This window comes from Budorcas taxicolor, chromosome 2, assembly GCF_023091745.1.
Source record: "Budorcas taxicolor isolate Tak-1 chromosome 2, Takin1.1, whole genome shotgun sequence".
Taxonomy (NCBI): Eukaryota; Metazoa; Chordata; class Mammalia; order Artiodactyla; family Bovidae; genus Budorcas; species Budorcas taxicolor.
In genome coordinates, this window is record NC_068911.1 from 49,237,439 (window position 1) to 49,254,816 (window position 17,378).

The 17,378-nt window shown below is 46.0% G+C and overlaps 1 protein-coding gene across 1 annotated transcript in view; it reads right to left on the minus strand.

Moving 5' to 3' along the window:
* MYO7B (myosin VIIB) overlaps positions 1 to 17,378 on the minus strand; it is a 78,989-nt gene that overhangs the window by 57,756 nt on the left and 3,855 nt on the right. The window contains exons 2-6 of the mRNA XM_052663928.1: positions 14,346 to 14,459; positions 13,133 to 13,285; positions 11,576 to 11,760; positions 3,070 to 3,191; positions 1,941 to 2,083 (exon numbers count right to left, since the gene is read on the minus strand). Of these exons, the coding sequence (XP_052519888.1) occupies positions 1,941 to 2,083; positions 3,070 to 3,191; positions 11,576 to 11,760; positions 13,133 to 13,285; positions 14,346 to 14,459 (717 nt within the window). The remainder of the gene's footprint in view (positions 1 to 1,940; positions 2,084 to 3,069; positions 3,192 to 11,575; positions 11,761 to 13,132; positions 13,286 to 14,345; positions 14,460 to 17,378) is intronic.

Genomic DNA, 17,378 nt, shown 5'->3' on the forward strand with positions numbered 1-17,378 from the left:
CCTGGCACTTTCCTGTAGCCTGACTGCCCCCGCAGTCCAGAGCCACAGGCAAAGCAAGGTGTCAGGATTCACATCCAGGCTCTCTGACTCAGAATTCCCAGCTCTACAGTCTAGGGAAAGCCTTCCCTGGTGGCTCAGCGGCAAAAGAATCCATCTGCTAATGCAAGAGATGTGGGAGACACAGATTTGATCCTGCAGGAAGATCCCCTAGAGAAGGAAATGGCAACCCACTCAGTACTCTTGCTGGGGAAATCCCATGGACAGAGGAGCCTCGTGGGGTCGACTTAGCAACTGAGCAACAATAACAGCAACGAAGGCTTCCTATCACCTCGTGACCCCTGGGGACCTGACTTCCACAGGTTTACCTAGCTGGGTCTTCTGCATTTTTAAACATTATTTATGAGCACATCTCTGTGCTCATAAATTCAGGCAATTCCAAGTATAGAGTGTTAAAGGGGGAGTTCCTCTTACCCCTGCCTTTCCACTCCTCAGACGACCTCTTCTTCCTCAGAACCATTAGATGTCCTTTCTACACATCACTAGTACATTTACTGAGACTGCGTGCATGCATGCTCCATTGCTTCAGTCGTGTCCACCTCTGCGATCCCACTTACACGCCCCCAAAAAATTTTTGACATGGACTGTTTTAAAAATATTGAATTTGTTACAATATTGCTTCTGTTATATGTTTTCTGGCCCTGAGGCATGTGAGATCTAAGCTCTCTGACCTGGGATCAAACCCGCATGCCCTGTATTGGAAGATGAAGTCCCAATCTTTGGACCACAAGGGAAATCCCTTCCCCAACCCCATCCCCCCCAAATTTTTAATCTTATCATGGATAGGACTTGTCTCTGATCTGCTTTAGAAGTCTCCTGTTCATTCTGGGATGCCTCTATGAGGACCAAGTTCTATGAATTCACCAACCACTATGTGAAGAACTATAAGCTTCTGGAAAGGGCAAACTTTGGAGTCAGAGAGATTCTACCTTCTGCTAGTTCTGGGACCTAGGTAAGTTACCCTGGATTCGGTTTCCTCATCCATACAATGGGGACAAAGAGTTGTTGTGAAGATCTAATGAGATAACATGGGGGAAACACCTGGTATCAGGCAGGGGTCACTAAAGGTGAGCTTCCTTCTTCAGCTTGCCACAATGTCCAGGTGTCTGTCTGTTCTCATACACATCTCCAGCCCCTTCAGTGGCATGGCCCCATTCTGAAACTTCACGAGCACGCACGCACGCGTGTTAGGGGTTATACCATTACATGAGAGGAGTATCCTACCCTCAACAAGGCTCTGTTAACTCTGCTGATGTGGCTGTCATGCTTTGGGGTCTTTGTCAGCCAGGACTGTCTACTTGATCTGTGGGGCACAGTGCAAACTGAAAACATGGAGAGTCTCTCTAAAGAGTTATTAAGAATTTCAAGATGGTGGCAACAGAGCACTAAACCAAATGTGGGGCCCTTGTGAGTACGAGACCCCACGTGATGACACAAACCATATGCCACCTCACTTCCTGGCCAGGGGGTCTTCTGGACAGCGTCATCTAGGTCCTTCTGACAGGGCCCCCAATACATCTGAAGAAACACCCACCCCCAGTGGAGGACTTACCTGGCCTCAGAATTAATTCTAATAGAGGTGAGGAGTAGTAAGCACCAAATAATGAAGACAATTATATAGATGGAAAATTCAAAACAGAAAGCCCTATCATTTCCTTGAATATAGGGGAAGAACCATCATTGCCCAATTCTAGGGGTCCCTGGCCCATCTCAGGCCAGGGTTCAATGGCAGTGAGACAAGGCCTGCGGGGGTCCCGGGAGGAGGGAGAGAGGTATGGAGAGCGATGGAAAGGAACTCTCTTGGAAGCCTCCCCAATCCCCGGACTCCCATCCTGGGGCAAGGGGAGGTTCCCCAGGACCAGGGTAGTAGGCAGAGGCCTTACCTGCCGGCAGACCCGGGATTTCTCCAGGAGAAACTGCTCGATGCGTGCCCCCTCGATCACCCCACTGGAGGTGAAGTAGATGTCAATGTACTTCCCGAAGCGGCTTGAGTTGTCATTTCGGATTGTCTTGGCATTTCCAAAGGCTACGGGCCAGAGGATGATGCCCACGATGGGAGCAGAGAATAGAAATTTTACTTTTAGTGAGATTTTCTGGGAAGGTTTCTCAGAGGAGGTAGCTAAGTCCAGAATTGAAGGATGGGTAGGCTCACACCAGACAGTGGTGGCGGCCAAGGGTTTGCTAAGAGGAAGTCAAAGTGCAGCTAAAGGTTAGGAGGTCAGAAAGCATGAAGTGTGCTTTCAGGAAGGGAAATTCGGCTGGACCGTAGGATACAGGAGAAAAGCAGAGGAAGACTGATGGAACCATTCCCAGGTGGGGCCAAGTAGTGAAGAACCTTGAACGTGAAGCTAAGAAGTTCAGAATTAGTCCCAGGGGCAATGAGGGAAGCAGAAAGCCTCCTGAGGAAGTTTGGGTGCATTTGAGAAAGATTGCTCAGGCTGCGGGGTAGAGACTAGGCTAGAGAGGGCCGGCTTGCAAGGAGAGTGACAAGAGCTGGCATAAGCCCGGGCGTGGAGGTTAGCCCAGATGGCATTTGGGTTGCAGTATGACCTGGAGTGCATTCCACAGAGCTGTTTGATGATGTGACTGCATAAAGAAAGATCTTTTTGTGCACACATCCTCACTTGTACGGTAAATGAAAAAAATAAGAGGGTCTGGCTACTTTTATTAGCATAATACATTTGGGATCCTTCTGTGTATCAATAATCCAATCCCAGAATTTCCCAAATTGATTTTATCTTGGATTCTTTTTTAAAGGAATGCTTAAGATCCCGTGTATGGAAAACACACCTGTGAGAGCTAATAAGGTCATCAGTGTTTCTTTTCTGTGCTTCCTGGCAGCCGCCATACTACCATCCACCCCATCCTTGTCTTTCGTGTCCTGGGGAATCCTGAGAAGTTGCTGAAAGTTTATGTCTTACCCTATCCTTCTTCCCCAGGAGCACCGCCTGGCAGGAAGTCACCAGCCTGCAGAGCCTGGGAAGGAGGCTGGTCTGGTGGGTGACTGCTTACCTTCCAGGATGGGGTTGGCTTCCAGGACCTGCTGCTCAATCCACGAATGCTGGCCGCTGATGGTGGCCAGGAACTGCAGGATGAGCTTGGTGGTCTCTGTTTTCCCTGCTCCAGACTCGCCACTGCAAAGAGGCGTACAGGTACGTCAGTCAATGAAACAACTATTTTTCACCATCTCTTGACTCTCCTGCAAACCCACCACAGGCCCACTTTCTGGGCCGGTCTGAACAAAGACGCTCTCTCCCCGTGAAGAGGTCGCACTGCGTTCACCCTGACATCCCCTGCTAACTTTGTGCTAGTTATTGGTGTGTTCATCTTTTCTTCTCTGCTCAGCTGCACAGTCCTGCTCATATCTGGTTCATCCCAGGGTCACTGGCTCAATGTTTAGTCACCGTAGATGAATGAATGAGACTGGGTGATGCCATGCCCTGATGTAACATTGTCTCTGTGAGCAGCAAGCTCATGCTGGACAGGAGGGAAATGGTGTCAGTCCTTTGGGAAAGCAATCTGGCATAGTTGCAAGCCCCTTCAAAATTATCCTGCCTTCAGTCTAAAGAGTTACCTTTTTGTTGACAAATTTAGTTTCCCTTAAACCTAGACATAATAAAAGTATTATATAATGTTGATAACTTAAGACATGTCTTAATTAGATTAGCAAACAATTATATTTAAGTTATATTTATATTTAAATAAACATTATATTTAATATTGATTTTTTCTTTTTTAGTTCACATGAGTTTGAATTTAAATAGAGCTCATTAACTTCATATTATCTAAAAACAAAGCTGGTATATTGACGGCAGCACTGCCAGATGTTGAGGGTTTCAGGTAAAAGATGGAATTTGCCCCAGGTTTTTGTTGAAGGGGACCTGGGGGAGTCCCTGCTTGGAGTTTCCTGGAATAGGTTTTCCTTCAACATCAAATTTAGACTTACAGTCTTTGGCCCAATGTATTTCTCTACAGCAGCGAGGGCAAGTTTTTGGAGGTTTTTTATTTTTATTTTTTCCTTTTTTTTTTTTAGCTTTCTTAGGGCAATCCCTTTTTAAATGGTTCTTATTTCCACATGTAAAGCATCCTTTAAAAAAATTATATTTTTAATAGAACAGTCTATTATTATAATCTAAAATAATCTCTTAAGATTGGGATAACTTAAATTTCTACAGTTGTACTAAACTAAATAATAAAAGTTTATTGAATAGCTAGGTCATTTCCAAATAAAATAAGATTTTAAAACATTAATTACTGAACATTAACTTCCTCTTACAAAAAGTTTTTCTTACAGAAAAACTAAAGAGATTTTAAACTATTAATAAATATATAATGTATAATATATTGATATATAACTATATATTTATATATAATGAATATATTATAATATGATATAATAAATGTATATTATAATATGATATAATAAATGTATATTATAATATGATATAATAAATATATTCACCAATCTATAAAGTGCTAATACACATGACACTTCATAGTTGCTAAGGAAAAGTAAGATATATGCTTTTAATAAAAAGATATAAGATACGGCAAGCTCAGATATACATTCCACATTTTCCCTGGGGGCCACTGCTCATTTAACAAACAATACAATTATTAAAATAACTTGGAAAAATGATGAGCCTATTTGGACAGAGCAATGGCCCCTCATGAAAGAGAAATTACAGGTGGAGAAGGCAATGGCACCCCACTCCAGTACTCTTGCCTGGAAAATCCCATGGACGGAGGAGCCTGGTGGGCTGCAGTCCATGGGGTCGCGAAGAGTCAGACACGACTGAGCGACTTCACTTTCACTTTCATTTAGTCTAAAGAAAGAATCTTAAAATCAGAAAAAGCTTTCTCCACAAATGCTTCCTGCTCTTTAAAGCATTATTATTTTTTTTTTTTGTCATTGCAATTGTGGAACATTGGAAGTAACATAAATGTGGGAAATTATGGTCCATCTAGTCAGAGAATATTGCGCAGCCCCTTAATCCAGGTCTGCACAGAGCAGGAACATTAGCAATGCTTACTAGTTAAGTGAAGTGGCAAATGTAGGTACTGTTAAGTAAAGTTTACCCAAGAGAGCTGCAGATGGTGACTGCAGCCATGAAATTAAAAGATGCTTGCTCCTTGGAAGGAAAGTTATGACCAGCCTAGACAGCATATTAAAAAGCAGAGACATTACTTTGGCAACAAAGGTCCGTCTAGTCAAGGCTATGATTTTTCCAGTGGTCATGTATGGATGTGAGAGTTGGACTCTAAAGAAAGCTGAGTGCCGAAGAATTGATGCTTTTGAACTATGGTGTTGGAGAAGACTCTTGAGAGTCCCTTGGACTACAAGGAGATCCAATCAGTCCATCCTAAAGGAGATCAGTCCTGGGTGTTCATTGGAAGGTCTGATGTTGAAGCTGAAATTCCAATACTTTGGCCACCTGATGCAAAGAGCTGACTCATTTGTAAAGACCCTGATTCTGGGAAAGATTGAGGGCAGGAGGGGAAGGGGATGACAGAGGATGAGATGGTTGGATGGCACCACCAACTCAATGGACATGGGTTTGGGTGGACTCCAGGAGTTGGTGATGGATAGGGAGGCCTGGCATGTTGCGGTTCATGGGGTCACAAAGAGTCAGACACGACTGAGCAACTGAACTGAATTGAACTGATCCAAGAGAGTGGAGGAAGACTTTTCTTCCAGAAATGTCTAGCAATTTTTTTCTGAGAATATTTATTTTTCTGAAAATTTTGGAAATCTTCATGGTGAATATATATATTAATTTAATAATAGTGAAATATGAAAAACAGTTTTAAATATTACTTGTGGTCATGGACTAGCCAAGATGGTGATGTATAAAGACCCAGAGCCCACCTCCTCCCATGGGCACATCAAAGTTACAGCTATTTACAGAGAAATTATTGATGACAAAAAATAATACATAAAGAAAGAACCATAGCACAGGGAACTTTACTCAGTATTCTATGATAACCTATATGAGAAAAGAATCTGAAAAAGAATGGAGATTATATATATATATATATATATGAATTACTTTGCTGTATACCTGGAACTAACACAACACTGTAAGTCAGCTATACTCCAAGAAAGTTAAAAAACCAAAAACAACAGCAACAAAAAACCAAACAAAAGATGTTTACTTCTTTGTCTCAGGGCTAAATGTTAAACAGCATTATGTTTAAAGGATAAAATATATTTAATTCACAGTCAAAATATATCAACTTAAACAAATAAAAACAACAGCCAAAAAGAAGGAACCACAAGGAGACAGTCGGAGGAGGGGCAGAGACGCGGTGTAGCTGAGACACATACCCCCGGTAGGTGACCCACAGATGTGAGAAGTACAACCACACAGGTTCTCCCCAAGGAGTGGGGAAGCTTTGAGGGTCAACCAGAGGGCTGTAGGAAATGGAGAGTCCACTTGTAAATGGTGCACATAAAATCTCACATGCTCCAGGACCCAGGGCAGAAGCAGTGATCTGAAAGGAGCCTGGGTCAGACCTGCCTGCTGATCCTAGTGAGTCTCCTGGAGACAGGAGGCAACCGCAGCTCGGCCTGGGACACAGACACTGGGGCAGCCTTTTTGTGGAGCTTGTTGCTCCTGGACCCTGGTGCTCACGAGTGCCAGGGTGGAATCCCCCCTCTAGCTTATTCAGCTTGGATTCAGCCCTGCCCACCAGCCTGTTGGTACCAGTACTGGGACACCACACGCCAAGCAATGAGCAGGGCCAGGACACAGCTCCACCCATAGCAGGCCTGCTGCCTTAAGGGCCCCAGAGCGCACCGTTGGACAGGACCTGGCTTTGTCCACTAGAGGACCCAGAACACAGCCTCACCCACCAGTGAGCTGGCACTACCCTCAGAACCCCCTGGACTCCAGTCCCCACCCTCAATCAGGCCAACACCAACCTTGAAAACCCCTGGACCCTGCCTACCAGCAGGTTGACACCAGCGCTGAGACAGCTTGGAAGCCCAGCTCTGCCCACTGTGAGCCAGCATTTGCTCTAGGACACCCCAAGGCACAGCCCTGCTCGCCAACAGGCCAAAGCAGGACTTGGGACATGCCAGACTCTGCAGCTAGCCACGTCAGGGGCTGGCCCCGCCCATCAGTGGGCCAACACTGGGTCTGGGATTCCCAGGCCTGGCACCACCCATTCCAGAACCCTGCCCTGCTCACCACTAGCCCCAGGACCCCTCAGGGTCCCGCAGCTTTCAGCCTTGTGATAAGGCCTCACCGGCTGTCAGTAGCCTTCATTTGAGGCAGGGCCTGGCAGCAAACTGGACCAGGGGCCAGTCACACCTACTAGACTACCTTCGGTAGTCAGCCCACCACAGTGGATGACCCAAGCCGCTCACACAAGGGGTACCGCCAGAGCATAGCGCTCTGGTGATCAGAGGGGAGTATGCTGTCTCCTAAAAAGGCCTCTCATGCGAAGAGTTGACTCATTGGAAAAGACTTTGATGCTGGGAGGGATTGGGAGCAGGAGGAGAAGGGGACGACAGAGGATGAGATGTCTGGATGGCATCACTGACTCGATGGACGTGAGTCTGAGTGAACTCGGGGAGCTGGTGATGGACAGGGAGGCCTGGCGTGCTGCCATTCATGGGGTCGCAAAGAGTCGGACACGACTGAGCGACCGAACTGAACTGAAAAAGGCCTCTTTTCCAAAGTCAGGAATTGTAACCAACCTAACTGATACATAGAAATAAAAGCATCAAATTAGGCAAAAGGAGGCAGCAGAGGAATGTGTTCCCAACAGAAGAACAAGGAAAAATTCCAGAGGAGCTAAGTAAAGTGGGTACAAATATCTGCCTGAGACCCAGCTCAAGGCAATAATTGTAAAGATGCTCAAAGAACTCAGAAAAGTGCATGAGTGCAGTAAGGAGTTTCCCAGAGAGTTAGAGCATATACAGAAGGACCACGCAGATCTGAGGAGTGCGATGGCCAGACTGAAAAATACGAGGGAAGGGGACAGCAGCAGACCAGACGACACATAGGGGTGGACCAGCAAGCTGAGACTGCAGTGGGATTCACCGATGCTCAGCAGAAAAAAAAGGATGGAAAGAAATGAGGGCAGGTTAAGAGACTCCTGGAACAACATCAAGGATAGTAACGTTCACTTTATAGGGGTCCCAGAAGGAGAAGAGGGAGAGAAAGGGGGCAGAGAGCATATTCGAAGGCATAATAGCTAAAAATTTTCCCAGCCTGAGAAAGGAAACAGACATCCAAGTACAGAAGCACAGAGAGTCCCAATCAAGATCAACCAGTGAGGACCCAACCAAGACAAACTGCAAAGCGGCAAAAATTAAAGACAAAGAGAAAATATTAAAAGCAGCAAGAGAAAAACAGTAAGTGACATACAAGGGAACTCCTGAAAGGCTATCAGCTGACTTTTCAGCAGAAAGTCTGCAGGCCAGAGGGAGGTGCACAATATATTTAAAGTAGTGAAAGGGGAAACATACAACACAAAATACTCTACCCAGCATTTATCATGCAAAGCACAACATGATCAATGTAATTAGCACTGCTGTGCGTCACATATGAAAGTTGTTAACAAAGTAAATCCTGAATTCTTATCACAAGGAAAAACACTTTTTTTCCTGTTTCTTTAATTTTGTATCTGTAAAAGATGATGGATGCTCACTAAACTTCTTGTGATAACATTCCATGACGTATGTCAATTATTTATGCTATACACCTTAAACTTAACTTATAATTAACTGTATGTCAAAACTTAACTTATTGTTAACTGTATGTCAATCAGATCTCAATAAAACTGGAAGAAAAAAAGCATTAATATATGCCGTAAAATAGTAATCAGAAAAAATACCCAAAACACACACTGTGCTCACACAGAGTTTGGGAAAAAAACAAATAATAAAAAAATAGCCAAAATATAACAAGGAAAAAAGCATTCATAGAAAAAATAGGGCATTACATAATAATAGAAACCATTCCCAGAATATCAATATCACAAATTTGTATGCACCTAAAAACACAGCCTCCAAATACACAAAGCCAACTTTGTGGAAACTAAAAGGAGGTTTTAAAACATTTTTTATCAGAAATCTAAAGCATATAAAAAGCACTAATAAACTAATAATTATTTATAGACTCTTGAACTAACAGAGAACATATAAATGTCTTGAAGCTCACGTAAAATAATCACACATTTGACCAAGTAATAGGGGTGTAAAAGAAGTCAATGTATTTCAGAGTCAATAACATATAGAAAATATTCATCATAATGTGATTAAATTAGAAATCGAGTTAAAAGGAGGAAGTATTTTTATATTTAGAAATTACAGGCGCTCTTCTAAAATATGATGAATTAAAGAGGAAACCAAAATAAAACTACATGCTTTAAACCTTAACAATAAAATAATTAATCAATGTAAAGATAAAAATTGCTTAGAATGTTTAAATTGAAAACTATACTTATGTCTGGCACATAGCATACACTCAGGATTGCAGTAATTAACACTATTATTATTATAAAGGGAGAAATGTTGCTTTTATGAACTTTTTAAAATTATGCAGGCTTCCCTGGTGGCTCAGAGGTTAAAGCGTCTGCCTGCAATGCAGGAGACATGGGTTCGATCCCTGGGTTGGGAAGCTCCCCTGGAGAAGGAAATGGCAACCCACTTCAGTATTCTTGCCTGGAGAATCCCATGGATGGAGGATTTAAATTATAGAAAGCGTCAAACATTACAAATGAAGGCAGAATGCTGCCTTGTGCTGCGAATAAAAGTATGGCCTAGATGCCAGTAAGGCCTGCTGCCTAGCTGGAAATGCAAACTTCAAGGCTCCCATGCTCTGCTCAGCCAGAATCTGCATTTTCACAAGATCCCCAGGGGACGCCTGCACTTTACAGTCTTCTCAATGAACTCCTAGAGTCCCAGTCCCAGCTGCAACTCCTGACCAGTTTTGATTCCCATTCTGTACCGTTTTTTCTCCCACACTGTGCAGGATGCTAGTTCCTCGAGCAGGAATCACACCTGCAGCCCCTGCACGGAAAGCACAAATTCTAAACCACGGGACTGCCAGGGACATCCCTCTTGTACTACACTGAAGCAAACGCCAGACAAACAAGCTTTCATCTGAAAATATTACGTTTTTAAAAAGTTCTGATCCAAACGTTCCTCTTCCCTGACACAGGTGAAGGTGTGTGTGGCATAAGGGGTGACACTTCACACGACGCCCCTGCATGGGACGATGACTCTGAGGGTGGAGGACTCAGGGCCTCACCCACGTCCCAGATGCCCTGGGATCTTCTGGAGGCACTGCTGTCCAGGGGGTGAGGCTTCCTGGCCAGGCCACCTCTCCGTCTTCTCTTCCAGAGCTCTGGGTTTGCCACTCCTGCTTGACAGCTGTGTGTCACTAGGAAAGAATATCCACCTTTCTGGTGGGAGGTCTCCCCAGCAGTAAAACAGGAATAGGAGTATCTACTTGAGATAGTTGCTGAGAACCTGAAACAGGGTAACCTGCCCTGGAGCACCTCGTTCTAATCTCTGCTCCAACGGCCCCTCCTCAGAGAGGCCACCCCAGTCTGCCCTTCCACCTAGGGCAGTGACCCCATCGCTCTCTTTCCTCTTTCCCTGCAGTGTTTTTCTTCAAAGTTCTTATTATCTGCCCAAACAATTTGTCTATTTATTGCCTGTCTCCCCTTCTAGATTGTAAGCTCCATGAGGCAGGGATTTCAGTCCCTTTCCTTGGCTGCTGTCTTAGGACAGGGAAGGACACACACGTGGAGCACAGCAGAATCTCGAATGAATAAACGAATGAAGAGATGACTTTCCTAGATGACTTTACTTGCCCCAAGCAAGGGGCCCTGGAGCCAAATTCCCTCTCCCCCTTCCTGTCCTGCTCAGCCTCTCTTCCATGAGTGCCGGGAGGGCAGGAGGCAGAGAAGCCAGGCCAGGCAGTGAGTCTCTCTGAGTCAGGATCAGCCTCTGGACTGGAGAAGGACACATCCCTTCTGGGTCCAGCAGCCTGAGAGCCATCCTCTCTGAGATCTGCCTAAAGTTGTTCCATTTTTGTTTTTTATTTTTGGCAGCAGCATGTGAGATCTTAGTTCACCAACCAGCAATTGGATCTGAGCCCCCTGCACTAGAAGCAGGAGGTCTTAACCACTGGGCCACCGGGGAAGTCCTCTTGAGGTTTTTGAGGGATCTCCCCTGTTTGATCCTTGCACCCCAAGTGCCTATCCTGGGTCCCATTTCTAAACCAACCCATCCCCACTCTTCCTTCCTTGTTTCAGGAAACATTCACAGAAGGCTGGGGCTGTTCAGGCCCTGATGATAGGAGAAGAGTAGGTTCTGAAGGAAGGACATCTTGGAGGGACCTTTCAGGGTGGAGGGGCCACAGGCACCAGACGCAGGGGGAGCACATTGATTGGGGACGCCTAAGTTGCATGCTGGTCTGGAGAGGTTTTGGGAAGGGAGATGCTCCCTCGTTTATGAGATGCTCAGAAATGGTGGGTGGCCCACCCAGAACCTCACCTGATAATGCAACACTGGTCCCTCTTGTTCTTCTTCATGTTGAAGTAGCAGCTGTTGGCGATGGCAAAGATATGCGGCGGCAGCTCGCCCACATGGCGCTTGTAGTACAGCTGTACCTGCTCCACGGTGTAGAGGGGCAGCACCTGGAACGGGTTCACCGCCACCAGGATGGAGCCTGTGTATGTCTGGGGAAGGGAGGAGGTGGTCAGAGGCCCCTAATCTGAGGATCAATGCTGACTTGGGATGTGACTCTGCAAGGGCACCAGGCATGGCTCACTCTGGCAGAGAGGCGGGGACTGATTCTGGGCTGAGAGATGCGACTCTTGGCGGCTCAGATCCTTCCCCTGGAAAGGATGCTCACCAAGAACAAGAGCTCCTGGGTGAGGGTGCCTTCACAGGAACGTTAAATGAGGCGGTTTATGATTGGCACTAACATCAACATTGTGGTTACTGTTTAGCGCTCTGTCTGGTATTTAGAAGCAGCTCGATGAAACTAGACTGAATGCATGAAGCAAGTCTTCACCGCCTCCCACAGGGGCCTCAGTGAGGCTGGGCCATCATCGCAGCCCTCAGAGTCCTCCTGGACCTTAGTTCAGGGCCACTTGCTCATGTGGAGCCTCCACTGGGCCTGCCAGCCCCTCTGGGTTGGGATGGGGACAGTCATCTCAATGGTCGTGTACACTGACTTCGTTTTCATTTTAGGGAAGGAGAGGACTCAGGACTATGACAACCAGATAAAAGAATGCAAGCATAAGCTCTTCGGTAAAGGATAAGCTACAATTCAACTTAATTTATTGGTGTTATTAGTCCCAGGAGCTGAGGCACACTCAGCCAGTGTGAACTCTGAATGCCTGGTCCCTGCCCTCCAAAGCCTCTCTCCTCTCCCACCCTGCCCTCTATTCAAAGGCCCCTGCTCTGAGCATCCCAGGATCAAGGCTGGTCAGAGGTCAGTGAGCCGCCTCTCCCTGTGAGAGGCCCAGGCAGGTGGTGACACCCCTGGGTCACACCCCCTCACGGCCAGGCTGGTGTCAGTTTTGGAATACCACCTCACCTGGTAAGCCTGCGTTGGAGCAGGGATGCGAGCTTCCCATCCATCACAAGGCCTCGGGGGAAGTACCTGCATCTACCTACACGGCCCTCCTGGCCATCACTTCATAGAAGGGCAGGGCTCTTCGGCTTGGTGACCCTGTCTCTGCCACATAACCGGAAAGAAACCAGGCAGAAAACTACTCTCCCACAGCCTCTGATCCCCTCGGCCATCAGAGCAGGCCTGCTTCTCAGCCACGGATGCGGGGGAGAGGCAGCACTTGATCTGTATACTGTATCCTGGGCAGTGTGCTGGCACATGCAGGTCAGCTTTCTGCAGACTTGAAGCCTTTATGCCCCTGCTTATTTCGGACTGGGGAGCAGGGATGGACGAGCATCCTCACACTGCGAGGGTGTGGGGCTCAGGGACTAAGCCAGGTGTGCCTGGGGCACGGTTTGCTTCCCCAGCCGGCTCAGCACATGTGGCCCAAGCATGCCATGAGGGGGCACGCATGGCCAAGGGAGACTCACGTAGATCTTGTGCTGCTGGTAGCGGATCAGAAGGTTGTGCACCATGCCTGCCTCGTTCAGGTCCCCCAGGCAGATCATGTCATCCACACCCTGAGCTGAATTGGGGTGCATGGAGCTGAGGGTGCCAAGGTCCTCCGCTTGGATCCAGTGTTCCTGAAACAAGGGCACAGGCTCTCCTGACAGGTGACCTCTGCCAGGGCCAGACTCTCCTCCATGTCCTCATTGGACTGGCTGCCCTGGTGGCCCGCACCTGGGAGGGTTGGTCTATGGTGAAGGTCAAAGGATCGAGTCAAGCTGAGGCTGGAGTCAGCACATGTCTAGGGCCAGGGGTCAGTGTGTACTGGGGCTAAGGGTGAAGTTCAGACCAGGGTCAGAGGAGTGTGGAGCCAGGAGTTAGATATGGCTACAACTGGGATCGGGGTAGCTTGCAGCTGGGGTCTCACAGATGGCTGGGATGAAAGTGTGCAAGTGTTTTTTTTTAATAAATGATGTTATGTCATTTTGCAAATAGGAGACATTATTGTTAATATGTGACTGGCTTCCATACTATAGGGTTCACAGGCCACACTCTAGAATTTTCTCCTTGGAGGCCAAGTCTCTACATGCTTCACTTTGCAGACACTCAGCAAAGAGGGCTGCCCAGGGAGGACCTCAGTGACCAGCTGGAGGCCCCAATCTGCAAGTCCCTCCCCTCTGCCCCTCCCCTGCTCCTCCCCAGCCTGCCAGGTGACTGAGCTGGTTCCCCAACAGGTCACCCTACTCTCTCATCTGGGCTGCTTTGCTCATGTGAGATGGGTCTCCTCCTCCTCATGTGCTGGGGGCCCCCTCCAGGGATCTTTCTCATGCACCTTTCTCTCCCTTGCTTATCCTGTCCTTCCTGTTCACCCTGCATTACTTTGAAAACAAGCTTCTGGCCCTTCCCCCTCTCTGCCCCAGCCCTTTTCCCACTTCACTCTTTCCTGCTCCCCTAATTGTCCTAATTTTCCATCTTCCAACCTGCTCCCTGCTTCTTCCCTATAGAAGCAGTTCCCTAGACAGACACACAATGCCCGCCATGACAGGACTCCCCTGTGGTCTATCCTGCCACGTGGTTCCCAGACTTGGGCTCTATAATCCCTGGTGTTGGGAGCAGCACCAGAGAAGGGAGGGGGCTCAGGGTTCTGGACGGCAGCTGAGAAGGCTGAGCCTCTGAGGAGTGTGTGGCCATACTCACCTTGCCCTCATCATCTTCAACCAAAATTTTGCCAGGCTTGGTTTCTTTGATGATGCCCCCGATGGCCACCCTGGTCTTGTCGGCAGGGGTGGGGTTCAGCCACACGTGGTCACCCTGGAGGGCAGAGAGGTCAGATCCATGTTCCACCTTCCCCTTCCTGCTCAAGACTCACCTCCCTGGGGGCTGTCCCTTGCAACCAAGAGATGCCAAGGGATCTCTTGTCCTCCCTGTCCTCCCTGCTTCCTCTTCTCCTCCTCCTGTTTTTTCTTCTTCCCTCTCTCCTACCCATCCCTCCCCAGTCCTTTCTTGTTCTTGTCAAGATGTTAATGGGTGATGGCAGCGGAAGCTCCACTGGCCTGGTTTTTTCAGGAAAGTGTCCCCTGTGAGGTGCAAAAAGAGAGTCTCTGCCCTTTGACTAGCCCTATAGTACCCAAACCCAGTGTCTAGAGGAAAGCAAAGACTGAAATCTCACTAGGTTTCTTCCTGGCCTGCAACACAGCATTAATCCACGTGAACCTCTTTCTGATCCAAGAAAGCTCACCCTACTGAAAGAGAAGCAATCCCACAGGAAAAAGCACAGGTCTACACACAAAGATACTGAAATGTAAAAGGAAGAAAGGAGCAGGTGAGTAACACTCACCAGGGGAAAACAAAATGCCACAGAACAGTGGAAGGTTGTAACCAAGTATTTCACCATGATTTCCAAAAATTTACTGAGCTCAGATATTAGACACTGAGACGGCTGCAAAGGATGAGACATGAATTGGCAGAGCTCAAAAGAGAAATGGAGGAAAACAAGTAAGCATGGGCCAGAAGTGAAAGCAAACTGGAAACAACAACAAGGAAATAAGCACTGCTAAAATCAGGGTAAAGATCAAAGGTGACAGGAGAAGAAAAGTGAGCAAAGTGACAAAGAAATGCAAACAATTAGGATGAGGCAGAAGAGCATAGATATGGAAGGCAGGTGAGAATACAAATAACTGAAGTGCACAAAGAAGGAAAACAGCAGGGGGCAGGGGGGGCGGACAGAAAAACCACTTAAAGATATAATTCAAGACAACTTTCCAGAAATTAATGAAGGTTTGGATTATGGGTTGAAGATACACCATCCTTTCTTTGAAATGATGACAAAGAAAAATCAACTCTAGGATAGATACTGATCCTAGAGTTAATTTTTTGAGGGGTAGGCAGACAAAAAGACAAGTACCCTTATAAGGAGATAATTCAGGACAAATTCAAATCATATGAGGGCTGAACAACTCCTACAAAGACCTCAGGAAAAGAGCAATACAGCTATCAGAATGGCCATTATAAAAAGGACAGAAAATAACAAATGCTTGTGAGAATGCAGAGAAAGTGGAGCCCTTGTATACTGTTGGTGGAAATGTAAAATTGTGACACCACCAGGGAAAACAGCACGAGGTTACTCAATACACTAAAAATAGGATTATGATCCAGCAATTCCACTTCTGGGTAAATTTCCAAAGAAATTCAAAGCAGGATCTTATAGACATATTTGCATTTCTATGTTAATTGCAGCATTATTCATAATAGCCAAGAGGTAAAAGCAACCCAAATGTCCATTGGCAAATGAACAAATAAAAATGTAAAATACACAGTCATCCTTCAGAATCCTCAGGGGATTGATTGCGGAAGCCCCTGCAGATACCAAATCCATAGATACTCAAATACCTTATATGAAATTATATAGCACAGCAAGTACTACACACTATGGGATATTAGTTCAGTCCAGTTGCTCAGTCGTGTCCAGCTCTTGGCGACCCCATGAACCGCAGCACGCCAGGCCTCCCTGTCCATCACCAACTCCCGGAGTCTACCCAAACCCATGTCCATTGAGTCGGTGATGCCATCCAACCATCTCATCCTCTGTCATCCCCTTCTCCTCCTGCCCTCAATCTTTCCCAACATCAGGGTCTTTCCAAATGAGTCAGCTCTTTATTTTGAGATTGCATGCAGCCTTAAAATAGGAGGAAATTCTGTCATATGCTACAATGTGGATGGACCTCAAAGACATTATACCAAGCAAGAGAAGCCAGTCACAGAAGGACAAATCTGTATGATTCCATTCAGAGAAAGTGTCTAAAGCAGTTAAAATCACAGAAACAGAGAGTGGAAAGGCAGTTGCAGGGGCTAGAGAAAAACAGATGGAAAGTCATGTTTAATTAGTGAAGAGTTTCAAGTGCACAAGATGAAAAGGTTCTCACATCTGTTACACAACATTGTGAATATATATAACAATATTGAACTGTATACTTAAAAATGGTTCAGATGGAAAATTGAATGTGATATTTTTTACCACAATTACAAAAATAGAAAAAAGAATCCAATAATTTTTTTACCCAGCCCAATTGTCATTTCTGTATAAAGATAATAAACATTTTTAAGATGAATATTTTCTCATAAGTCTTTTAGAAAAATTAATTAGGGGACAAATTTCAGTCAACAGTATGAAGAATGAATATAAGTCCAAGAATAAATATAAATCCACACCAACATACACAATCATGAAGTTCCAAAATATTTGGGATAGGGAAAAGATCACAAAAACTTTCAGAGAAAAATTAAGTTTCATACAAGGGCTCAAGAATTAGAAGGGTTTCCAACTTCTCCATAGCAATGCTGGAAATCAGGAGTACATGTTTTCACAATTTTCAGGGAAAATTATATCTAGTATGGAATCCTAAGTCCAGCTGATATTGAAATGTGAGTAAACACAGCTTTAGATGTGCAAGTTATTAAAAATGTTTACTTCATGTGCACCCTATCTCAGGAAGCTATTACAGGTTGTGCTTGATCAAAACAAGGGAGTAAACCAAGAAACAGAAAAACCTTGGGTCCAAGAAAAGGGATCCAGGTAAAGGAGAGATGAAAGAAATGTCCGGGGTGGCTGTGAAGGAGACCCCATGATCCTGAGATGTGTGCCTCAGAAGTAGAAGATGTGAGTTTAGATATGGCATTGGAAGCTCTGGGAGAAACCTTCTCCTGAGGATGACATTGACTGAACTCCCAGAT